The sequence below is a fragment of the Protomyctophum parallelum genome, assembly GCF_964188405.1.
Source record: "Protomyctophum parallelum genome assembly, chromosome: 8".
Classification (NCBI taxonomy): domain Eukaryota; kingdom Metazoa; phylum Chordata; class Actinopteri; order Myctophiformes; family Myctophidae; genus Protomyctophum; species Protomyctophum parallelum.
The window spans coordinates 50,689,722-50,708,927 of NC_139703.1; the positions used below are offsets into that span (position 1 = coordinate 50,689,722).

Sequence of the window (19,206 nt, forward strand, 5' to 3'; positions counted from 1 at the left end):
GCAGAGGCAACATTCAGTCCACAATCATATTCTATAATTCTCTTTTTATGAACTTAATGTCCTGCACGACGTGCTGTCATCTAGGTTGTAATGTAGAGCATGGTATTGAATAGTTCATGAATAAATAACCTGCTGTATTCTTGTTCACATGGCTTTGGTAGCTGGTTTGTTTTAAAAGTTATCATGAGTGTGATGATATTAGTATTATATTACAATGATTAATTCGCCTCAATCTTAGCCTGATGAGTGTTGACGATCGCCTGACCTATCAATCTACAATGTGAAATTGTGAATGTCAATTCAATTCAAAGGATCTTTATTGGCATGCGAAAACATTTACACTTTTACAGTGTCAAAATTCAATAAAAACTGTTGAAAATGGGGAGTATATATAATTATATATACAGTTGGAGGGGGGGTAACATTGCATCGTTATATAAAACAAACAGTAGCATTCTTTTGTGTAGTCACTTTGGGACAAATAGCAGTCATGTCACTTGACATGTTTAGGTCTACTAGACCTGTACGTGCCGCCGCCCGTCGGAAATCGGCCTACTTGAGAACGATGCAACTTGGGAACCTAATAATAGCGTAACGGTGTAACGTGTGTTTGCATCTCTCTTCTGTTTATAGCACCTTACATGTACGCCTTGCTCCTTGTCACCGTTCATCAGAGCAGCTTCACTTCTTTTGCATCAAGACATAATAAATACAGAACACCGCCATAATAGTCTTTGTTTATTGAACTTGCTGTGCGGTGACTATACAGTATCATCTCTTCTCTCCCCATCTCATTTAGTACGCCAGACACATGTCTCTATTAACCTGTGTCACCCTGTCATTTGCTGGAGAGAAAAACCTATATTCTTGAGAATTGCAGGTCGATGTCAAGGACGTATGTCTTTGGTAGAGATTATGTGGAATGTTAAGGAATGTTCAAGGAAAAAATGCAGGAAACACAGAAGAGAGACTGAGAGAGAGACAGAAGGAATGCTATCCAAGTCAGTGGCGTGCACAGATAGACACTAGGGGGGTGCTAGAGCACCCCCTGCCCTTTTGGCAATGTGCTAAAAAAAAAAAAAAAAGGTTTTAGTTTTTAATGTGTAGTGTGTGGACCATGCGGTGACATTGATCAAATCTTGATAAAAAAAACGCTTCTACTATATTATTTAGGCCCCCCCAATCTAAAGCTATATGTTTCTATGTCAGTGGTTCTTCAATAAAAAGATAAATAGCAGACCTACAAGCTCGTAGCGCGCCACTCGGTGGCGCGCTATGAGCTTGTAGATCTGCTATTTTTCAATAGCTAAAGCACCAAAATGGGTTAATTCCCGCCCCAAAATGCGCAGCACAAGGTGCCCTTTTTTTTCACTTGAGCACCTGCCCCTCTAAATGTCTGTGCACGCCACTGATCCAAGTTACCTGGAGGTCTAGTCATGATGAGCCTGACATATACAACCACATTGTGAGCATGTGGTCGTATATCACACAACGTCTACAATATAACAGTCTGGCAGGCTTTACAAATGTAAACTATATGATCCTATAATAGGATTATATGCGTTTTGCGATCGACTGTGCTAACCACATTTCCCTCACTCTTTCCGTCATTCCCTTCCTCTCTGTCCCGGTGTGATCTCACATTTTGTTCCATCCCGTCCCTTATCTCGACTGTTATTTATCTTTGTCTTTCTTTACCACACTTATATTTACCCCATCTTTTCACGTCCTGTTTTACACCCCCCCCCCCCATCCATTACCATTGCTGCCACTCCCTTTGTCTTGCTTGCTTCCCCCTCTTTCTCTCCCTCCTCCTAGCCAGCAGAAATGGATGCCTGGGTAAGTGGCATTAGTAGGGGTGTTGTTCTCTCTGCTTTTAGCCTTTTTCTTCAGCTCTCTCACTCTCTATACCTCGTACTTTGTTTAGCCTTTCTCTCCTCCAACGTCGTCCCCCTCCCCCCCGTCCCCCCCCCCCCTCTCTGTCGCTCTCTCCTCTATTCAAATGTCATGTTTTCATCGTGCTTTAAAGCGGTGCTTTGAGTGTGGCGCTGCCACCATTCCACACAACAACACTTTGGGAGGTATTCAGCTAGAAAATTACACATCATCTGTGCTGCCGGCAGAGGTGATTTTCACGCGCACAACGTGCATATACACACACACACACACACACACACACATGCACGTGCGCGCACACACACACACACACACACACACACACACACACACACACACACACACACACACACACACACACACACACACACGCACACAGCCCTTAAGTATCAGACAGCTGCAGCGGAATGAAAATGCGTGTGTAAATGCATTGAACACAATATAGGGATGTGCAGTGCAGGCGTGCTCTTTTGGGACACGTGTGGCTGTAAAGTTAGGATCAGATTAAATTGGTTTGTAATAATAATGCATTGTCAGCTTGCGTGCACGTGTACTTGTGTGAGTGTGCATGTGAATGTCCCCGTACGTGTGGGCACTGGGCTGCATATCATTGCTATCGGGCAGAAACCTTGTATCTCCATTCATACCTTTGTTTTTTTCTTAAATTAATGTCCTTACTTAGCCGTATAACGGTGTCAGTGCAAAAGTAGCAAATCGTGACACAACATGTTGTGAACTTGTAGAACTACAATTTCACTATAGCGTGTGGATTGGCTATAAAATAATTAGCCGAGGGGATAAAGTACAGAGCCCGGTTTAACTCATATTAAAACCGGGAAAGCATGTGTCATATTGGATTCGAAAAATAGATATATTAAGCTCACAGCGCCTCACTTTGTGCCGCGCTGAGAGCTTGTATACTGATATTGTTGAACATTTTTGTAAAATCTTGAAAGTATACGAGAACTTAGAAGGCATTTTGTAGAATGGGCCTCAGGTCTAAATGGAATAATAATTAAATTGCATCCATTGGAACACAGGTGCTTGTTTCCCTTTACTGAAAAGTAATAGATTTGGTCATGTACGGTAGTTTCTGCCTGACGGAGACAGACCGTGTTTCAGATGAGCTTATCTCTCCTCTCCAGGAGAGCTGCTGCTTCTCAGCTGATCCATATCACACTCTAACTCAGTGATGGAGGAACTGTACTCGCATGTTTTACTTAAAAGTATCAATACTGCAATATATACTAACTAGTCTCCCATGTTCAAAAGTACAAAAGTGTCGGCATCAAAATATACTTAAAGTACTTTTGTCCCATTTCACAAGTTCATTGTGAAAATAGCCGATCTACGGTCTGCTATTTTCCAAATATATCGGGCTGAAGTGGTGTGTTTTGTAATCTACAAGGTTAGTAACTAAATTGTATATAATTGTAGTGGAGTAAAAGTACAATATTTGCCTTTGAGATGTAGTGGGGTAGAAGTAAAAGTATTGAAAAGTCAAAATACTGAAGAAAGTAAAAATACCTAAAGAAAATTTACAGTACTTGAGTACATGTACTTATAGTTACTTCACAACACTGCTCAAACTCTCTCACACGCATGCACGCACGCACGCACGCATGCACACACGCACACACGCACGTACGCACACAGTAATACACAATCAGTCACCATTATTACACCACCGCATAAAACAGCTTTGGTTGCATGTGTATGTGTGCTCTTGCATGCCTGGGTGTATGTGTTTATTTGTGTTTCTCTGTGTGTGTGTGTGTGTGTGTGTGTGTGTGTGTGTGTGTGTGTGTGTGTGTGTGTGTGTGTGTGTGTGTGTGTGTGTGTGTGTGTGTGTGTGTGTGTGTGTGTGTGTGTGTGTGTGTGTGTGTGTGGACGGCACACTGTTCTTTCAGATATACATAAGAATATTTACCCCATTGATCCCAGTTGCATGCCTTCTCCCTCCCAGCCAGCGTTGCTGTGCTCATGCACCGTATCCTGTCGATGCAGTCACTGCTCTGCCATTACCTCCATTGGTTCTGTGTTCATAATTATGGTAAATGGTGCATTTATATAGCGCCTTTATCCAAGGCGCTTTACAGAGATTGTGCATTACATTCACCCATTCACACACACATTCATACACCGATGGCAGCGGAAACCATGCAAGGCACCAACTAGCACATCGGGAGCAATTAGGGGTTCAGTGTCTTGCTCAAGGACACTTCGACAGTAACTCTGGGGGAGCCCGGGTTCGAACTGGCAACCTTATACGGTTACCATCCAGGCACTCTACCCCTGAGCCACCGCCGCGGCCAGCTCTCTCATTAACCACTACTGGTTTTATGTTCATAATGTGGCCAGCTCTCTCATTAACCACTACTGGTTTTATGTTCATAATGTGGCCAGCTCTCTCATTAACCACTACTGGTTTTATGTCCATAATGTGGCCAGCTCTCTCATTATCCACTACTGGTTTTATGTTCATAATGTGGCCAGCTCTCTCATTATCCACTACTGGTTTTATGTTCATAATGTGGCCAGCTCTCTCTTTTCCACCACTGGTTTTGTGTTCATGTTCATTGTACATCCACTATACAGCCATCTCAGGAAAAGCAGCAATTTTATTTTCAGTGCAGACTTTATCCATGTAATAGATTTGCGCACGCACGCACGCACGCACGCACGCACGCACGCACGCACGCACGCACGCACGCACGCACGCACGCACGCACGCACGCACGCACGCACGCACGCACGCACGCACGCACGCACGCACGCACGCACGCACGCACGCACGCACGCACGCACGCACGCACGCACGCACGCACGCACGCACGCACGCACACACACACACACACACACACACACACACACACACACACACACACACACACACACACACACACACACACACACACACACACACACACACACACACACACACACACACACACACACACACACACACACCCCTGTTGAGAGTTAATTTCCTTTTATTTGCTCCGTCAGATCATCAAAATACAGCATCACTGAAAAGCCTGTCATCTTTATGTGGAATGTGTTCAATAGTAGAATCACTGCCATGTTATGAACAGCAATGTTTGCCAGTGTCCAACATTTGCTAAAAGATTCGACCGTATCTTTGTATTCTCTTTGCAGTTTTTTGCTACAACTTTTCATAATCTTTCATAGTCTGTTTTTATTTTTATTTTTATTTTCATCAATGATACAGACTAATAATTCCATTCTTGTTCATTAAACCCATTCTGACCGGGCACCCATTTTGGTGCTGGCATCATGTTATGCTTTAGCTATTGAAAAATAGCAGATCTACAAGCTCGTATCGCGCCACTCGGTGGCGCGATATGAGCTTGTAGATCTGCTATTTTTGAAAAATCGAAGACACTTTTAGAATCTGATCTCAGGTCAGAATGGGTTAATAATGAAACTGTCAGGATGTAATAGACATTTTTAGAATCTGATCTCAGGTCAGAATGGGTTAAATGTGGTTAGAGCAACTCCTCTAACTGACTGTAAAACAAGTGTTTTTGGGCTGCATCATGTGAATTCATGTTCTCGCTTCAAACTGTCATTTCCTCATCATGTTTAAGCTGACTTGTTCTCACAGTATGCCAATCTTCTTCTTTTCTTTTCTCTGGTGTTTCCTGCCTCCTGACCTCCTGTGCTTTGCATGCTGCTAAGCTAACGCCATAGCCTAGACTGTGGGCCTTCTTACCGCCAATCTGCCAGGTTTCTGCCTGGCACAGCTTGGCCCAACAGGCATAAAGCGCTTCACCTCATCCTAATGCCAACCTCGCCATATCAGCCGCTGCTTCACTGTGCCAGTCATACATGTATACCACCTGAATGGTCTCGTAAGTTCTGATGGATCACAGGGGATTGTGTCGCATTTACGATGTTAATGTGTTTATGTCAGTTCATTGTGATGTCTAGTAAGTAGAGGATAATACTGTATTAATATTCATGGGTATTGAAATGTAATACATAGGGATAGGGATATAAAATACAAACTTCACACCCTGAATTGCATTACCTACCTAGAGATCAAATGAAATGGTGTGAACGTAGTCTATTTCTTGTTAAGAAAACAAAAACACTTCTGTTTGTGTTCTATTTGCTTTTAGAGAGATTAATTCAGCAACAGTAAGCCGAGTTTATAAACAAATCCACTGTAGTCAATCAGCATGAATTATTCCATCGCCTGAAGAATTTTGTAATTCTTTGCTTTTTTTTGTCATGCTGTTATGCTTGTGCTCTGTCCTTTTCTGTCTCTCTCTCTCTCTCTCTCTCTCTCTCTCTCTCTCCCTCTCCCTCTCTCCTCTCTCTCTCTCTCTCTCTCTCTCTCTCTCTCTCTCTCTCTCTGTCTCTCTCTCTCTCTCTCTCTCTCTCTCTCTCTCTCTCTCTCTCTCTCTCTCTCTCTCTCTCTCTCTCTCTCTCTCTCTCTCTCTCTCTCTCTCTCCCCCTGTCTGTCTGTGTGTCTGTCTCTCTTTTTTAAACCTTCTTTCTCTCTTTCAGGCCAAACAGTTGGAGAGGAAAGACCGGGAGTTGGCAACGATCTCAGCCTTCTATAAAGAACAGTTAGAGACACTGGAGAAGAAGGTATTGCACATTTTTACTTCTTCAAAACCAGCCAAAAGGCAAAAAAATGGCTCATGTGACGCAAGTTTATATTTCCTTCTTTTTTGGTCACGTATTCGTCACGACTCACATTTGTAGTGTTAATTTTGAAAGTGCAGTATTTGTAATAGAATAAATATATACTTTTAATTATGTTGAAGCCTTTGGAAACTTGGTTTCGAGTAGTAAACAAGAATAAGACTACTAGCAGTCCCTAGTGGCCATGCTGCTCCTTAGACCCACCTGGATCACTCACATGTTTTCATTCTTCCTCCAGGAATGAATAGTACTCAGAAAGTTTCATGGCAATCTGCCCATAAGATTTTGAGACTACTTATGCTTTAGGTTAGGAAATCTTGGCGTTAGGTCGGGGGTTATAACATGGAATGGACGCTAGAGGAAAGATCATGGGATCACCATAACAGTTCATACTTTGTTATAGCACATATACTGTACCTTTAATGGCAATATGCCTAGTAGATTTTGAGATAACGTGTGCAATTTGAATGTTTTGCTTAAGGGTGGCGTTAGTAACACAGAGCCGTTGGTTCTGTTTCTTAGAGGGGGTGTGGTGAATATGAGGGTTTTGGAGGAGGGGGCATAAACTACATGATGGGGCACCATTATTACCTCGATCTGCCCCGTCTGTCTGTCTGTCCTCTGTCTGAGGTAGAAGTTTACACCATTATTACCTCTGCCTCTGTCTGTCTGTCTGTCTGTCTGTCTGTCTGTCTGTCTGTCTGTCTGTCTGTCTGTCTGTCTGTCTGTCTGTCTGTCTGTCTGTCTGTCTGTCTGTCTGTCTGTCTGTCTGTCTGTCTGTCTGTCTGTCTGTCTGTCTGTCTGTCTGTCTGTCTGTCTGTCCTCTTTCTGAGGTAGAAGTTTACACCATACGAGAAGGAAGTGATGAGCTCCCGGCCTATAGCAGTTTCTTGTTTCTTGTATTTTTTAATTACCTTCCTTTGCCCATAATCCCATATAGGCTAGTCCTGGTTAGCAGCACCTTCGCACATGTGGCTAGGCTTGTTCGATATTGATTTATTTCCATAGATTTATTACCGACTGACTTCAAAGTCTATCCACCTACAGCCACTAAAAACAAATGTAATCGTCTGGATCTTGAGGTCCCCGCCATGGGAACAGCATGGTTCCAATGTGGATCTGTGCCGGCAATCAAAATAGCCTTCCTCTTCATCTTCACTGGCGTTAAGCTTTCGTCACTTCCGTGTGTCAGAACCTCAGTGCACAGTGAACAGTACTCATTGGGGCTGATCCGTTCATGTGTCAGAACCTCAGTGCACAGTGAACAGTACTCATTGGGGCTGATCCGTTTCATAACATGGCAGGTGAATCCATATATTTTCAAAATCTCCTGCTGGTAAATGCAGTTCTTTATGAATGTAAATGTAAATGTGTTACCTAATTTGAGTTTCTTATACTTGTGGAGTGAGACGTGTGGTACATTTTAATACTTTACTTTTATAGGTGGATGTGGTTGCATCCATCTTTCCATTCTCTTGGCGACCCCCTCCAATTGATTTGGCGACTCCTTGGGGGGGGGGGTTGAGTGCCCCAAATTGATAACTTATTGGGGCACTCAAATGTACAGTACTTTTTTCATCACTGCGTCTGTTGCCGGCAGCACTGTGGTCTTTTCGCATGAATAAAGAGCTGTTGAAGCTGGACTCATTGTGTGCTTTTAACCCATTCTGACCTGAGATCAGATTCATACGAGGTTTCCACTGGACACACACTGGTCTGACGAACCCATTCTTTTTTTCTTTTTTTTTTTTTAAGATATATTTTTTGCGGCTTACGCCTTTTATTGATTTTTGAAGGGACAGACAGTAGGCTGACAGGAAACGGGAGAGAGATGGGGGGATGACATGCAGTAAAGGCCGTGTCGGGTCCGGGAGTCGAACCCGCGGCACACTGCGACTGGATTACCAGTCCGGTGCCCAGACCGTTACGCTACGGCCTGGGCCTGACGAACCCATTCTGACCTGAGATCAGATTCTAAAAATGTCAGTCTCTCTTCGATTAAAAATAAATAAATAGCAGACCTACAAGCTCATATCGCGCCACTCGGTGGCGCGATATGAGCTTGTAGATCTGCTATTTTTCAATAGCTAAAGCACGACATGATGCCGACACCAAAATGGGTGCCCGGTCAGAATGGATTAAGAAATATTTTTGTATTTTTTTTTCACTCAAGCTCTGCCACCTCCTCTCCTCAGTGCTAATGTGCTGCCGACCGATTCCGCTCCGTAAAAAGCCAGCAGTGGAATATGATTTAGTAAATGCTATACTCGCTCCCTTTATTTTCCCCTTTTTCATTTCACGTTCCACACTTAAAGGTACAGTACACATACTGTAGATGTTATCGAAAGGCAGGGATGTGCGACTAAAGGTCAGGACAAAGTGCCTCGTGCTTTTAACCCATTCTGACCTGAGATCAGATTCATACGAGGTTTCCGCCGGACACACACTGGTCTGATGAACCCATTCTGACCCGAGATCAGATAAAAAAAATGTCAGTCGCTCTTCGATTTTTCAAAAATAGCAGACCTACAAGCTCGTATCGCGCCACTCGGTGGCGCGATATGAGCTTGTAGATCTGCTATTTTTAAATAGCTAAAGCATAAAATGATGCCGACACCAAAATGGGTGCCCGTTCAGAATGGGTTAAGCCTTGGATTGACAACTATAAAGCGCATCAGAAGCAGGAAAGAGCAGGAGGACAGCTAGAGGCAAACAAAGAGCGTGAAAAGAAGCTGCTTTTTATGGGCATTAAGTGGGTGTAGTCGAACGTTCAAAAGAAAAGCGTTTTGGATAAAGCAGACACGATGCATAAAGGTTACATTATTCACTGGCATTATTTTTCTTTACTCTCTTTCGGCATACACACATTTACTCAGAACCTTTCCCTGCAGTATTCAATATATGCTCAGTGGACCCCCCCCCCCCCCCCCCCCTCCCCCATCTCCCTCTCCATATTGGCAGTGGAGCCCATCATCTGGGATTCGGGTTTGGGGGGATAGAGGGGGGGGGGGTTACCTTATCTGTTCCAAGGCACTCGCCTCCTCAGTCCTCTGAGTAAACCTTTTACATAGCCAAGTTAACCCTCTAACACCCGCATTAATTTTTCTACTTGCAAAAAATAGATTTCAACCTTACTACTACTTTGTACTACTAGGACTAAGACTAAAAAATATGTTAAAATAAATAAAAATAAAAATTTATAATAATTATATAATAATATAATAAATTAATAATGTACATTTTGGGGATATCTTTCACAATAATGAATAAAACATGTTCTAGACATTCTAATGATCACATAAAAACATATATTACAATTATTTTACCTACTTTTATTAGGGTAAAGGTCAAAAGTCTTAGGTTAAAAAATGTTCAAAATCGCACAGAGTCCAGACATTTTTTATTTGTGTGAATTTCAGCCTCTGTGGGGGGTATTTATATGCAAATATCATGACCAATGGCATTGAAATGACATTGCAATGAACATCACTGATGACGTTTAGGTGAAAAAAAGAACAGAAAAAAAAAAAATAGTAATTAAATAAAATAGAATTGTTGCTAAAAAGCAAACGCTGGGTCTTAGAGGGTTAAATGGAAGGGCCTCCGTCCTTTGCCATGCTTGACGGAAAAGGGACTGATTGGTGGAGAAAGGGGGGTGGGGGTGGGGGGGGGGGATGGGGGACGAAGGACGCTCTATCTTTCTTTCCTTTTCTTTTTTTTTGTGTCATTTATTTTTCCCCCTCTCACTCGGAGCTGACCAGAATGTGGATGAGGGGGGGGGGAGAGGGGGGGGGGGGGGGGGTACTGAGAGAGATAACGTGGCTATATGGACGACGGTGCATTAACCCATTCTGACCTGAGATCAGATTCACACACACTGGTCTGATTAACCCATTCTGACGTGAGATCAGATTCTAAAAGAATGTCAGTCGTTCTTCGATTTTTCAAAAAATAGCAGACCTACAAGCTCATATCGCGCCACTCGGTGGCGCGATATGAGCTTGTAGATCTGCTATTTTTCAATAGCTAAAGCATAACATGATGCCAACACCAAAACCGGTGCCCGTTCAGAATGGGATAAACAGACAATCTGTCCCGAGCCGGCGTCTATCTCTCTCTCTCTCCCTCTCCTGGCTTCATCTCTTCGTCTCTCTTTTTTTCCATCAGTCGCTCCTCCATTCATTCAGGCCTTGCTTTCATGCCCCCTCCTTATTCCCTTTCTCCTATCTGTCTGTCATTCTTCCTTTCACTCTTATACCTGTTGCAAATTCCAGTAGGTCTAATAGCCACTTAAAAGCCTGAATACATGAGCATTGATAGGTGTGTCACCTTCATAATAGCCAAAGCACAAAGCAACTAATATTCCTCTTTTTGGACTCGGATTTAACTTAACACATTTTGATCGGGAACCCGTTTTGGTGTTAGCATCATGTTATGCTTTAGCTATTTAAAAAATAGCAGACCTACAAGCTCGTAGCGCGCCACCGAGTGGCGCGCTACGAGCTTGTAGGTCTGCTATTTTTTGAAAAATCGAAGAACGACTGACATTTTTTAGAATCTGATCTCAGGTCAGAATGGGTTAATCAGACCAGTGTGTGTGTGTCCAGTGGAAACCTCGTATGAATCTGATCTCGGGTCAGAGTGGGTTAAACACATTCATAGTGACTGACACATAGGATACATCCTATCACATTGGTAACTAGTTAGGAGAATGCCTTATTAGGTAACACTTATAGTGACTATAATGTTTGATGTGTGTGTCTTGAATCATGCCTCCAATTTCTATAGACCACATCTCACCAATCCTGGCATCCCTGCATTGGCTCCCAATCCCTTTTAGAATTGATTTTAAAATCCTATTATTAACTTTTAAGTCCATCTCCGATCTGGCCCCATCCTACATATCTGACCTACTCAAGCCCTATGTCCCACAGCGCGCCTTAAAGGACAACTTTAGTTTTTTTCAACCATGGTCATGGTGTTTATACCCCTAGAATTGGGTGGTTGGTACACAAAATGTGTGCAGGTTGGTAGCTCTGACCATGGTTCATGTTTTAGGTTGTTATTAGAGAAAGTAAAAGATGAGTGTTAATTTCTTTTCATTTGCTGCTTTCTTTCGTTTTGGGGATTCTAGCAGTTTTTGACAGGGGGCGGGGGCATTCGAGCATGGGGCTAAATATGTATTTCTTTACAACATTTTATGGCGATTTCTTTTTTTATTATTTAGTATAGTCCTACTAGACCCCAAGAAATTACATCTGGCCACAGAAGATCACAGGATCTATTGAATGTGTCAAACTGACATATTGAGCCTATACACACAGTATAAGCCCCCAGTAGGCTACCTTCACATTCAGTAGATCATGTGATCCTCCGTGGCCAGATGTAATTTCCTGGAGAAAGCAGCAAATGAAAGAAAATTAACACTCATCTTTTACTTTCTCTACAACAACCTAAAACATGAACCTTGGTTGAAAAAAACTAAAGTTGTCCTTTAAGGTCCTCAGAAAAGGCGCTCTTGGTAGTCCCAGCTTCCAAGTTGAGAACTAAAGGTGACCAGGCCTTTGCATTCAGAACTAAAGGTGACCGGGCCTTTGCATTCAGAACTAAAGGTGACCGGGCCTTTGCATTCAGAGCCCCAACTCTCTGGAATGCCCTCCCCCTCGAGATAAGGCTTGCAGAGTCCGTCCCCCCGCTTCAAATCCCTCCTAAAAAACTCATTTTTATAAAGCTGCTTTTAACACCTAAACGTTTTTTATATTCTTATGTCCTACTGCATTTCTGTTCATTGCCTGTTCTTTATTTTTTATTATTGTCAACTGTTGTTTATGGTGTGCACTGCATTTGATTTTAATATGTTTTTCTGTAAAGCACTTTGTAACCTCGTTTTGAAAGGTGCTATATAAATAAAGGTTTATTATTATTATTATTATTATTATAGTAATCTGACCTCTATAACAGATGGTCTCAGGCATGGGGTACCCTACTCATCTACTCATCTTCCAGTAATTTGGTGATTTGGCTCCTATTAAAGTTTTTCTGAAAATGCTATTTTATCTCAGATGCTTGCAAATGAGACAGAGCTGTTGTGTAGCACTAGCATGCGCCATGCAGGGCTCGATCTCCTTGGCGTTGTTTAGTGGAGAGCTGGAGTTGAATAGCTCTGCGTCCTTAGACTGACTCACTGGACAGAGCTTGTCTATAAAGCTTTATTGATTTTGTACCCACATACTCAAAAATACCCACATACTCAAAAATACCCACATACTCAAAAATACATATACAATACATGCATCCAGCACAGGCGGCGGTGGCTCAGGGGTAGAGTGCCTGGATGGTAACCGTAAGGTTGCCAGTTCGAACCCGGGCTCCCCCAGAGTTACTGTCGAAGTGTCCTTGAGCAAGACACTGAACCCCTAATTGCTCCCGATGTGCTTGTTGGTGCCTTGCATGGTTTCCGCCGCCATCGTTGTATGAATGGGTGAATGTAATGCACAATCTCTGTAAAGCGCCTTGGATAAAGGCGCTATATAAATGCACCATTTACCACACACACAAACACACACATACACACACACACACACACACACACACACACACACACGTATGAATGAATTCTGAAGTCTTGATTGAGAAGCCAACATTAAGGCTGGCTAGATTAGAGGGAGAATCCACTGGTAATTGTGTGATCATCTCCTGAATCAACATTTAACTGTGGCTTAGCAACCACACCTTCTAGCATAGGCTGAGTGTGTGTGTGTGTGTGTGTGTGTGTGTGTGTGTGTGTGTGTGTGTGTGTGTGTGTGTGTGTGTGTGTGTGTGTGTGTGTGTGTGTGTGTGTGTGTGTGTGTGTGTGTGTGTGTGTGTGTGTGTGTGTGTGTGTGTGTGCGTGTTTGTGTGTCATATGTGAAGTCAACAACTGCAGTCCGGTTTTCCAAAGGGATGAAAAGCGATGCGACCCTTACTGTGTTTGTCTAAAGGCTGTAGGTACTGATTGAGTCGCTAGTGAGAGAGACTGACACAGTGTGCATGTGTACATGTGTGTGTGTGTGAGAGAGACAGACACAGTGTACATGTGTGTGTGTGAGAGAGACTGACACAGTGTGCATGTGTGTGTGTGAGAGAGACTGACACAGTGTGCATGTGTGTGTGTGAGAGAGACTGACACAGTGTGCATGTGTACATGTGTGTGTCTGAGAGAGACAGACACAGTGTACATGTGTGTGTGTGAGAGAGACTGACACAGTGTGCATGTGTACATGTGTGTGTCTGAGAGAGACAGACACAGTGTACATGTGTGTGTGTGAGAGAGACTGACACAGTGTGCATGTGTACATGTGTGTGTGCCTACTGTCTGAGAGAGACAGACACAGTGTACATGTGTGTGTGCCTACTGTCGCGCTACCAAGGTACTGTGATGGTCGTGGCTGATTCAATACAGAGCTTTGTAGTCTGTTTCCTCGCACAATCTCTGTCTCTGTCTCTCTCTCTCTCTCTCTCTGTCTCTCTCTCTCTCTCTCTCTCTCTCTCTCTCGCTCTCTGTCTCTCTCTCTCTCTCTCTCTCTCTCTCTAGGACTCTCAAACAAGAGAAGGCAAGTTTATTTGTATATCACAACCAGGCCATTCAGAATACCTTACACAAAACACTGAGCATTAGTACAAACAAGCTAGCTATTAAAGAGTCAAGAGTAGAGCCCAACGAATGCACAGAGTAAGAGTTTGGCCGATATATCGGACATTATTTGGATTTGTTTGACAGCATTGGTATCAGCAATTAATTATGCAATTGTTGATGTGTCCTGATGTATCTGATGTATATGGTTTTTTTTTTAACCTATAAAGAAAAGTAAATCTACAAGCTCATACCTAAATTCTAAATTGATTTCTAATCGGTAATCTGTGGTCTGGTCTAGGACTTTCTAAAATCTAGATCGCCATCAGATCCCAACATCTGACATCAGTTGGGCTCTAATAGGGCTCTTGTTATAGAAAATATTATTTAGTTCCTTACAACTGGTGCACAAAATCACAATGCCGCATCTCCTAAATGGACTATGGAGTTGGAAAGCAGACCTGTCCCAGATTGCCTGAGAGGTCTGGTTGATTTATAATGTACTGTAGCCGAAGTTCAGAAATGTTTAGCCTACTCTTTATAAACCATCAGTAGTATTTTGAAATCAATTCTTTGACAGACAGTGTTAAGTTCTGAGAACTGGAGTAATATGATCCACATTCTTGCTCTTAATGAGGATTTGAGCTGCATCCTTCTGAATCAACTGCAGGTGGCTGGTGAGTGGTGACTGATTTTTTTAAGAGACCTTTAAGGACACCATCATTGTAGTACAATAGTCTGGTAGTCCACTGGCGATAAAGGCATGGACATTTTTTTCAAAAGAGAAAGAGAAATAAGTACATTAAACTGTTATATTTAGTAAGTTGTGACCCAAGTGCACAGCAAGAGAGGAGGCGTTGTTCTGAAGTTGTTCAGGTGTATTGACAAAGGTAATATGGAAAGGAGTGGAGTGGTAGGATGTTGGTGGCTCTCCAGGTTGGCCAAACTCAGCATGGAATTTCAAAAACATACGTGTTGACACGAGAAGCTCTGGCGTGGAATGAAGGGCAGACTGGGTTCTTGTAGAGGCAGTGCTTGATTGCAGGATGGGGGACAGGTGCAGAGGATTGGTGCAGGAGAGCAGGTGTGCTGAGTAGAGCCAAGGAGCAGTCAGTGAGGGGGGAGTGGCTAAGCCGTGCTTGCATGTGAAGGTGAGGAGGAGTGAGCCGTAACATTAAACCTTTATATATTTCTTAAGTTAGGCTGATGTTGATGTTGTACACAGTAATTATATTAATGTGGCTGTTGAAGTCACATCAAGTTCATGACTACAAGACATATTTCTGGCATGCGTTGTTTAACTTTTTATCATTAGTGATTGAAGCTGAGCACTGACTGACTTACTTACTTGGCTCCAAAAACTGAAAATGTTGGCACATCCAAAAGTTGATTTGTTCTTTGCACTTAATCAGTGCCTGTACTGGACCATACAGTAGTCCCCCGATGATATGGTTATGTAAATGTGCGTCATTTCGCATTGTTATAGAATCAAGTTTTGTTGTTTTCCATAATCTGAGCCTCAGACTTGCATTTTTGTCTGCTCAGAATGATCTGTTATTACCTACATGTATGGACAGATCTGTGAAGTGTATCTTTTGTTTGTTTCAAGACACTTGACCTGTACGTGCCCGTTGGTCACCGGCCTACTTGAACGATGCAACTTGGGAACCTAATAATACCCGTTTTAACTGTCTGTATTTTTCCCCCATGGAGATCTCTGTATCTGCCTGTGTCTGAAGAGTGCAAACTGACTGTGAATTAAGTGGACTGGTTAACTAATCAATTGTCAGGTGTGGGGTTGCCATGGTAATCAATTGGTTGAGGCTGGAAATTGCACAGGTGAGGGGGTTTTGGCTCATTAGGCCCGCTGGCAGAGCCTGACCAGAGCCTTTTGTGGTGTTTCTGGATAACCGTGGGTCCGACCGACTCGATACCGGGCACTGCCCTCCCTGTGGGGGTGTGGAGTGGGGGCACTGCCCTCCCTGTGGGGGTGTGGAGTGGGGGCACTGCCCTCCCTGTGGGGGTGTGGAGTGGGGGTTTGAAGTCGGTAGGGCAAACGGTTCGCATTATTATAGTAGGATTACCCTTCTATCTGTGTCATCACATACGACACTATAACACACCATTTTCCAAGGTATATTTCCTCCTGTCTCTCTCCATGCCATGCTGCAGCTTCCCCAGTGACTTTGTACACAAGTCTCTGTAGCATATACTTCGTGATATGGGAATATGATTGGACCAGTACTGCTGTCAGAAGTAGGCGTATGATTGAAAGGAGTTTGCATTGAAAACCATAAAGAACCAAGAGACTGAAAATTAAGCTTAAGGATATTATTATTGAAAAACACAAAAGAAAAATAAACAACAACAATGAATTCAGATATCAAACAATAACATAAATCAACCCAAAAGTGTAAATCCAGTCATGGTGTGTTCAAAGTCAATGTTCAAAGTCATTCAAGTCAGGGGGAATGTGAGGCAGTTTTTAGAGTGTATGCAGCAGTTATGGAGGGGAAGTGTGTGTGTGTGTGAGTGAAGCTGATATCCTACCGTCCAGGTAGGACAGAATCAGGGGATCGCTCTGGGACTAGCTCGCCATTGTGTTCAGGATCATCATGGGGTTGCATTAACGAAGGGAAAAAACCTGGCCTGAACACAAAAGAGGCCAAATTAAATAGATTATCAAAATAATAATTAAAGTAGCTGATCTACAACAACAAACAGAATAAACCAGCATTTACAAATGTCAAATAATCTTTTCAATTCAAAATGAAAATAAACAAAACAAAACAAAACACTTCAAACAAACAACATTTCAAACAAACTCACCAATTCAGTTCAATTGCAAAAGCTCATGCAGCTCATCAGTTCAGTTCTCTCATCATGTCAGTATTTGGAGTCTAGAATCAATCAGTGTCAGTGTTAATATCATGTATTGTAATGAAGAGTAAAATGGTAAAATGTTTGCAGAAGGATAGGGATACAGACCTGCCACAGCCAGTGATGTGCACCTCCCTGACTGAGACAAAATGGCTGTGCTTTATACTAGGGTGTGGTGATTACTAGGGTGTGATGATTGCTGATTGAAACTGGTGTTACTGAGTGAGTGAGTGAGTGATCGGTGTGATGAGCTGTGAACTGATGCAGATGGTACATGTGACCATACTGATGCATAAGCAGATACAAATACAGACATACAATTATAAACCTGGGTTACATCCTCCCCCCCTAAATCCATGCACGTCCCGTTGCATGTTACACGACATGGATTTGTGGGTTGGGGAAGGAACTAGGCACACCCCTATCACTCAATGCATCAGTGTATGCTGTAGACAAACTTTGAAATAAAGATTGAACAACATTTATCAAGGGGTTGCCCAACTGAGAATATTGAAACCTTTTAGGCGCTTGTCGGCTTCTATCTGAACGCCTAAGTGAACTCTCAGCGTCAGGTTGAGTTGTAATGACTGTAGGTTCAGTGGATTGGTCCATTTCAGGGTCCTCAGATATTTCTCCATCCGGTAAGTTAACATTTGGTAAGTTTCCATCCAGTGAGTTTCCATCCAGTAAGTTTCCGTCGGGTTCAATATTGATAAGTTGGTTTTCCTCCACGGTTTCAGGTAAGTGGGTCCTTCCAGTTATTTCAGGTAAGTGTTCTATTTCCACAGGTTCAGGTAAGTGTGTTTCAACAGGTTCCGGTAGATGTTCCATTCCAGTGGGTTCAGGTAAGTCCTCCATTTCAGTTGATTCAGGTGAGTCCTCCATTTCAGTTGATTCAGGTGAGTCCTCCATTGTACTGTGTTCAGAACATTGCTCCTCAACAGTTGTACGAGGCTCAGTCTGGCCTCCAGTATTAGAGTTGTGTTCCACAGTGGGCTTAACTGTTGGCTGAACATGGCTCGGTGAGACCCAATAATCTGAATCCTCCTCCAGTGGGAAGTCTGCGTCAACAGGTTCAGTTTCATTGTCGCCAGGGTGATGACGGGTTCGTGGCCTCCGGACAGAGACAGGCTGAGGGCATTCTTCCTCTGTTGTCAAGGGAAGGAACCCACAGGGAAGGAGAAGGTCTCTATGTAAGGTGCGTTTCGGCCCAGCTTTGTTCTCTGGCCTTACAGTGTATACTGGAAGATCCCCTGCACGGCTGACCACAACATAGATATCTGCTTCCCATTTGTCCGCAAGTTTGTGTTTCCCACGAATGCGTACATGTCTGACTAGGACTCTGTCCCCTACCTCAAGTTCTGAGGTAGTTATCCGTTTGTCAAAACGAGCTTTGTTTCTTTCTGCCGTTTTGAGAGAGTTTCGAGAAGCTAGTTGGTAGCTCTCTTCCAATCGGGATTTGAGATTTTGCACATATTGGGAATGAGATTTCTGCTGATCTCCTCGCACAGGTAAGTTGAAAGCCAAATCAACTGGCAGTCGGGGTGAACGTCCAAACATAAGTTCATACGGAGTGAACCCAGTTACTTCATTGCGGGTGCAATTGTAAGCATGAACTAAGGGCTTCACATATTCTCGCCATTTAGATTTTTGCTTGTTTTCCAGGGTTCCCAACATGTTGAGCAATGTCCGGTTAAACCTTTCAACAGGGTTTCCCCGTGGATGGTACGGGGTTGTGTGACTTTTTTGGATGCCTGAAAATTCACACAATTCTTTGATTAGCTTTGATTCAAAGTCAGGTCCTTGGTCAGTGTGTAACCGTTCAGGTATGCCATAATAGACAATGAAGTTATCCCACAAGCATTTAGCTACTGTTTTAGCTTTTTGGTTGGGAGTGGGAATGGCAAGGGCAAACTTGGTGAAATGGTCAGTTAGTACAAGGATGTCCTTTGTATTGCTGGAATCTGGCTCAAGGCTAAGGAAATCCATGCACACCAATTCAAGAGGGCGTGTTGCTCTTATGTTCACCAAGGGTGCGGCTTTCTCAGGAAGAGCTTTTCTGCGTATACAGCGATCACATGTCTTGATTTTGTGCTCTACAGTTGCAGACATTCTGGGCCAATAGAACCTTGTACGGACAA

The 19,206-nt window shown here is 43.1% G+C and overlaps 1 protein-coding gene across 1 annotated transcript in view; it reads left to right on the plus strand.

Moving 5' to 3' along the window:
• Window positions 1-19,206, plus strand: part of chchd6b (coiled-coil-helix-coiled-coil-helix domain containing 6b) — a 105,967-nt gene that overhangs the window by 35,879 nt on the left and 50,882 nt on the right. Inside the window, exon 5 of the mRNA XM_083770598.1 lies at window positions 6,433-6,516. Coding sequence (XP_083626724.1) covers window positions 6,433-6,516 — 84 coding nt within the window. The remainder of the gene's footprint in view (window positions 1-6,432; window positions 6,517-19,206) is intronic.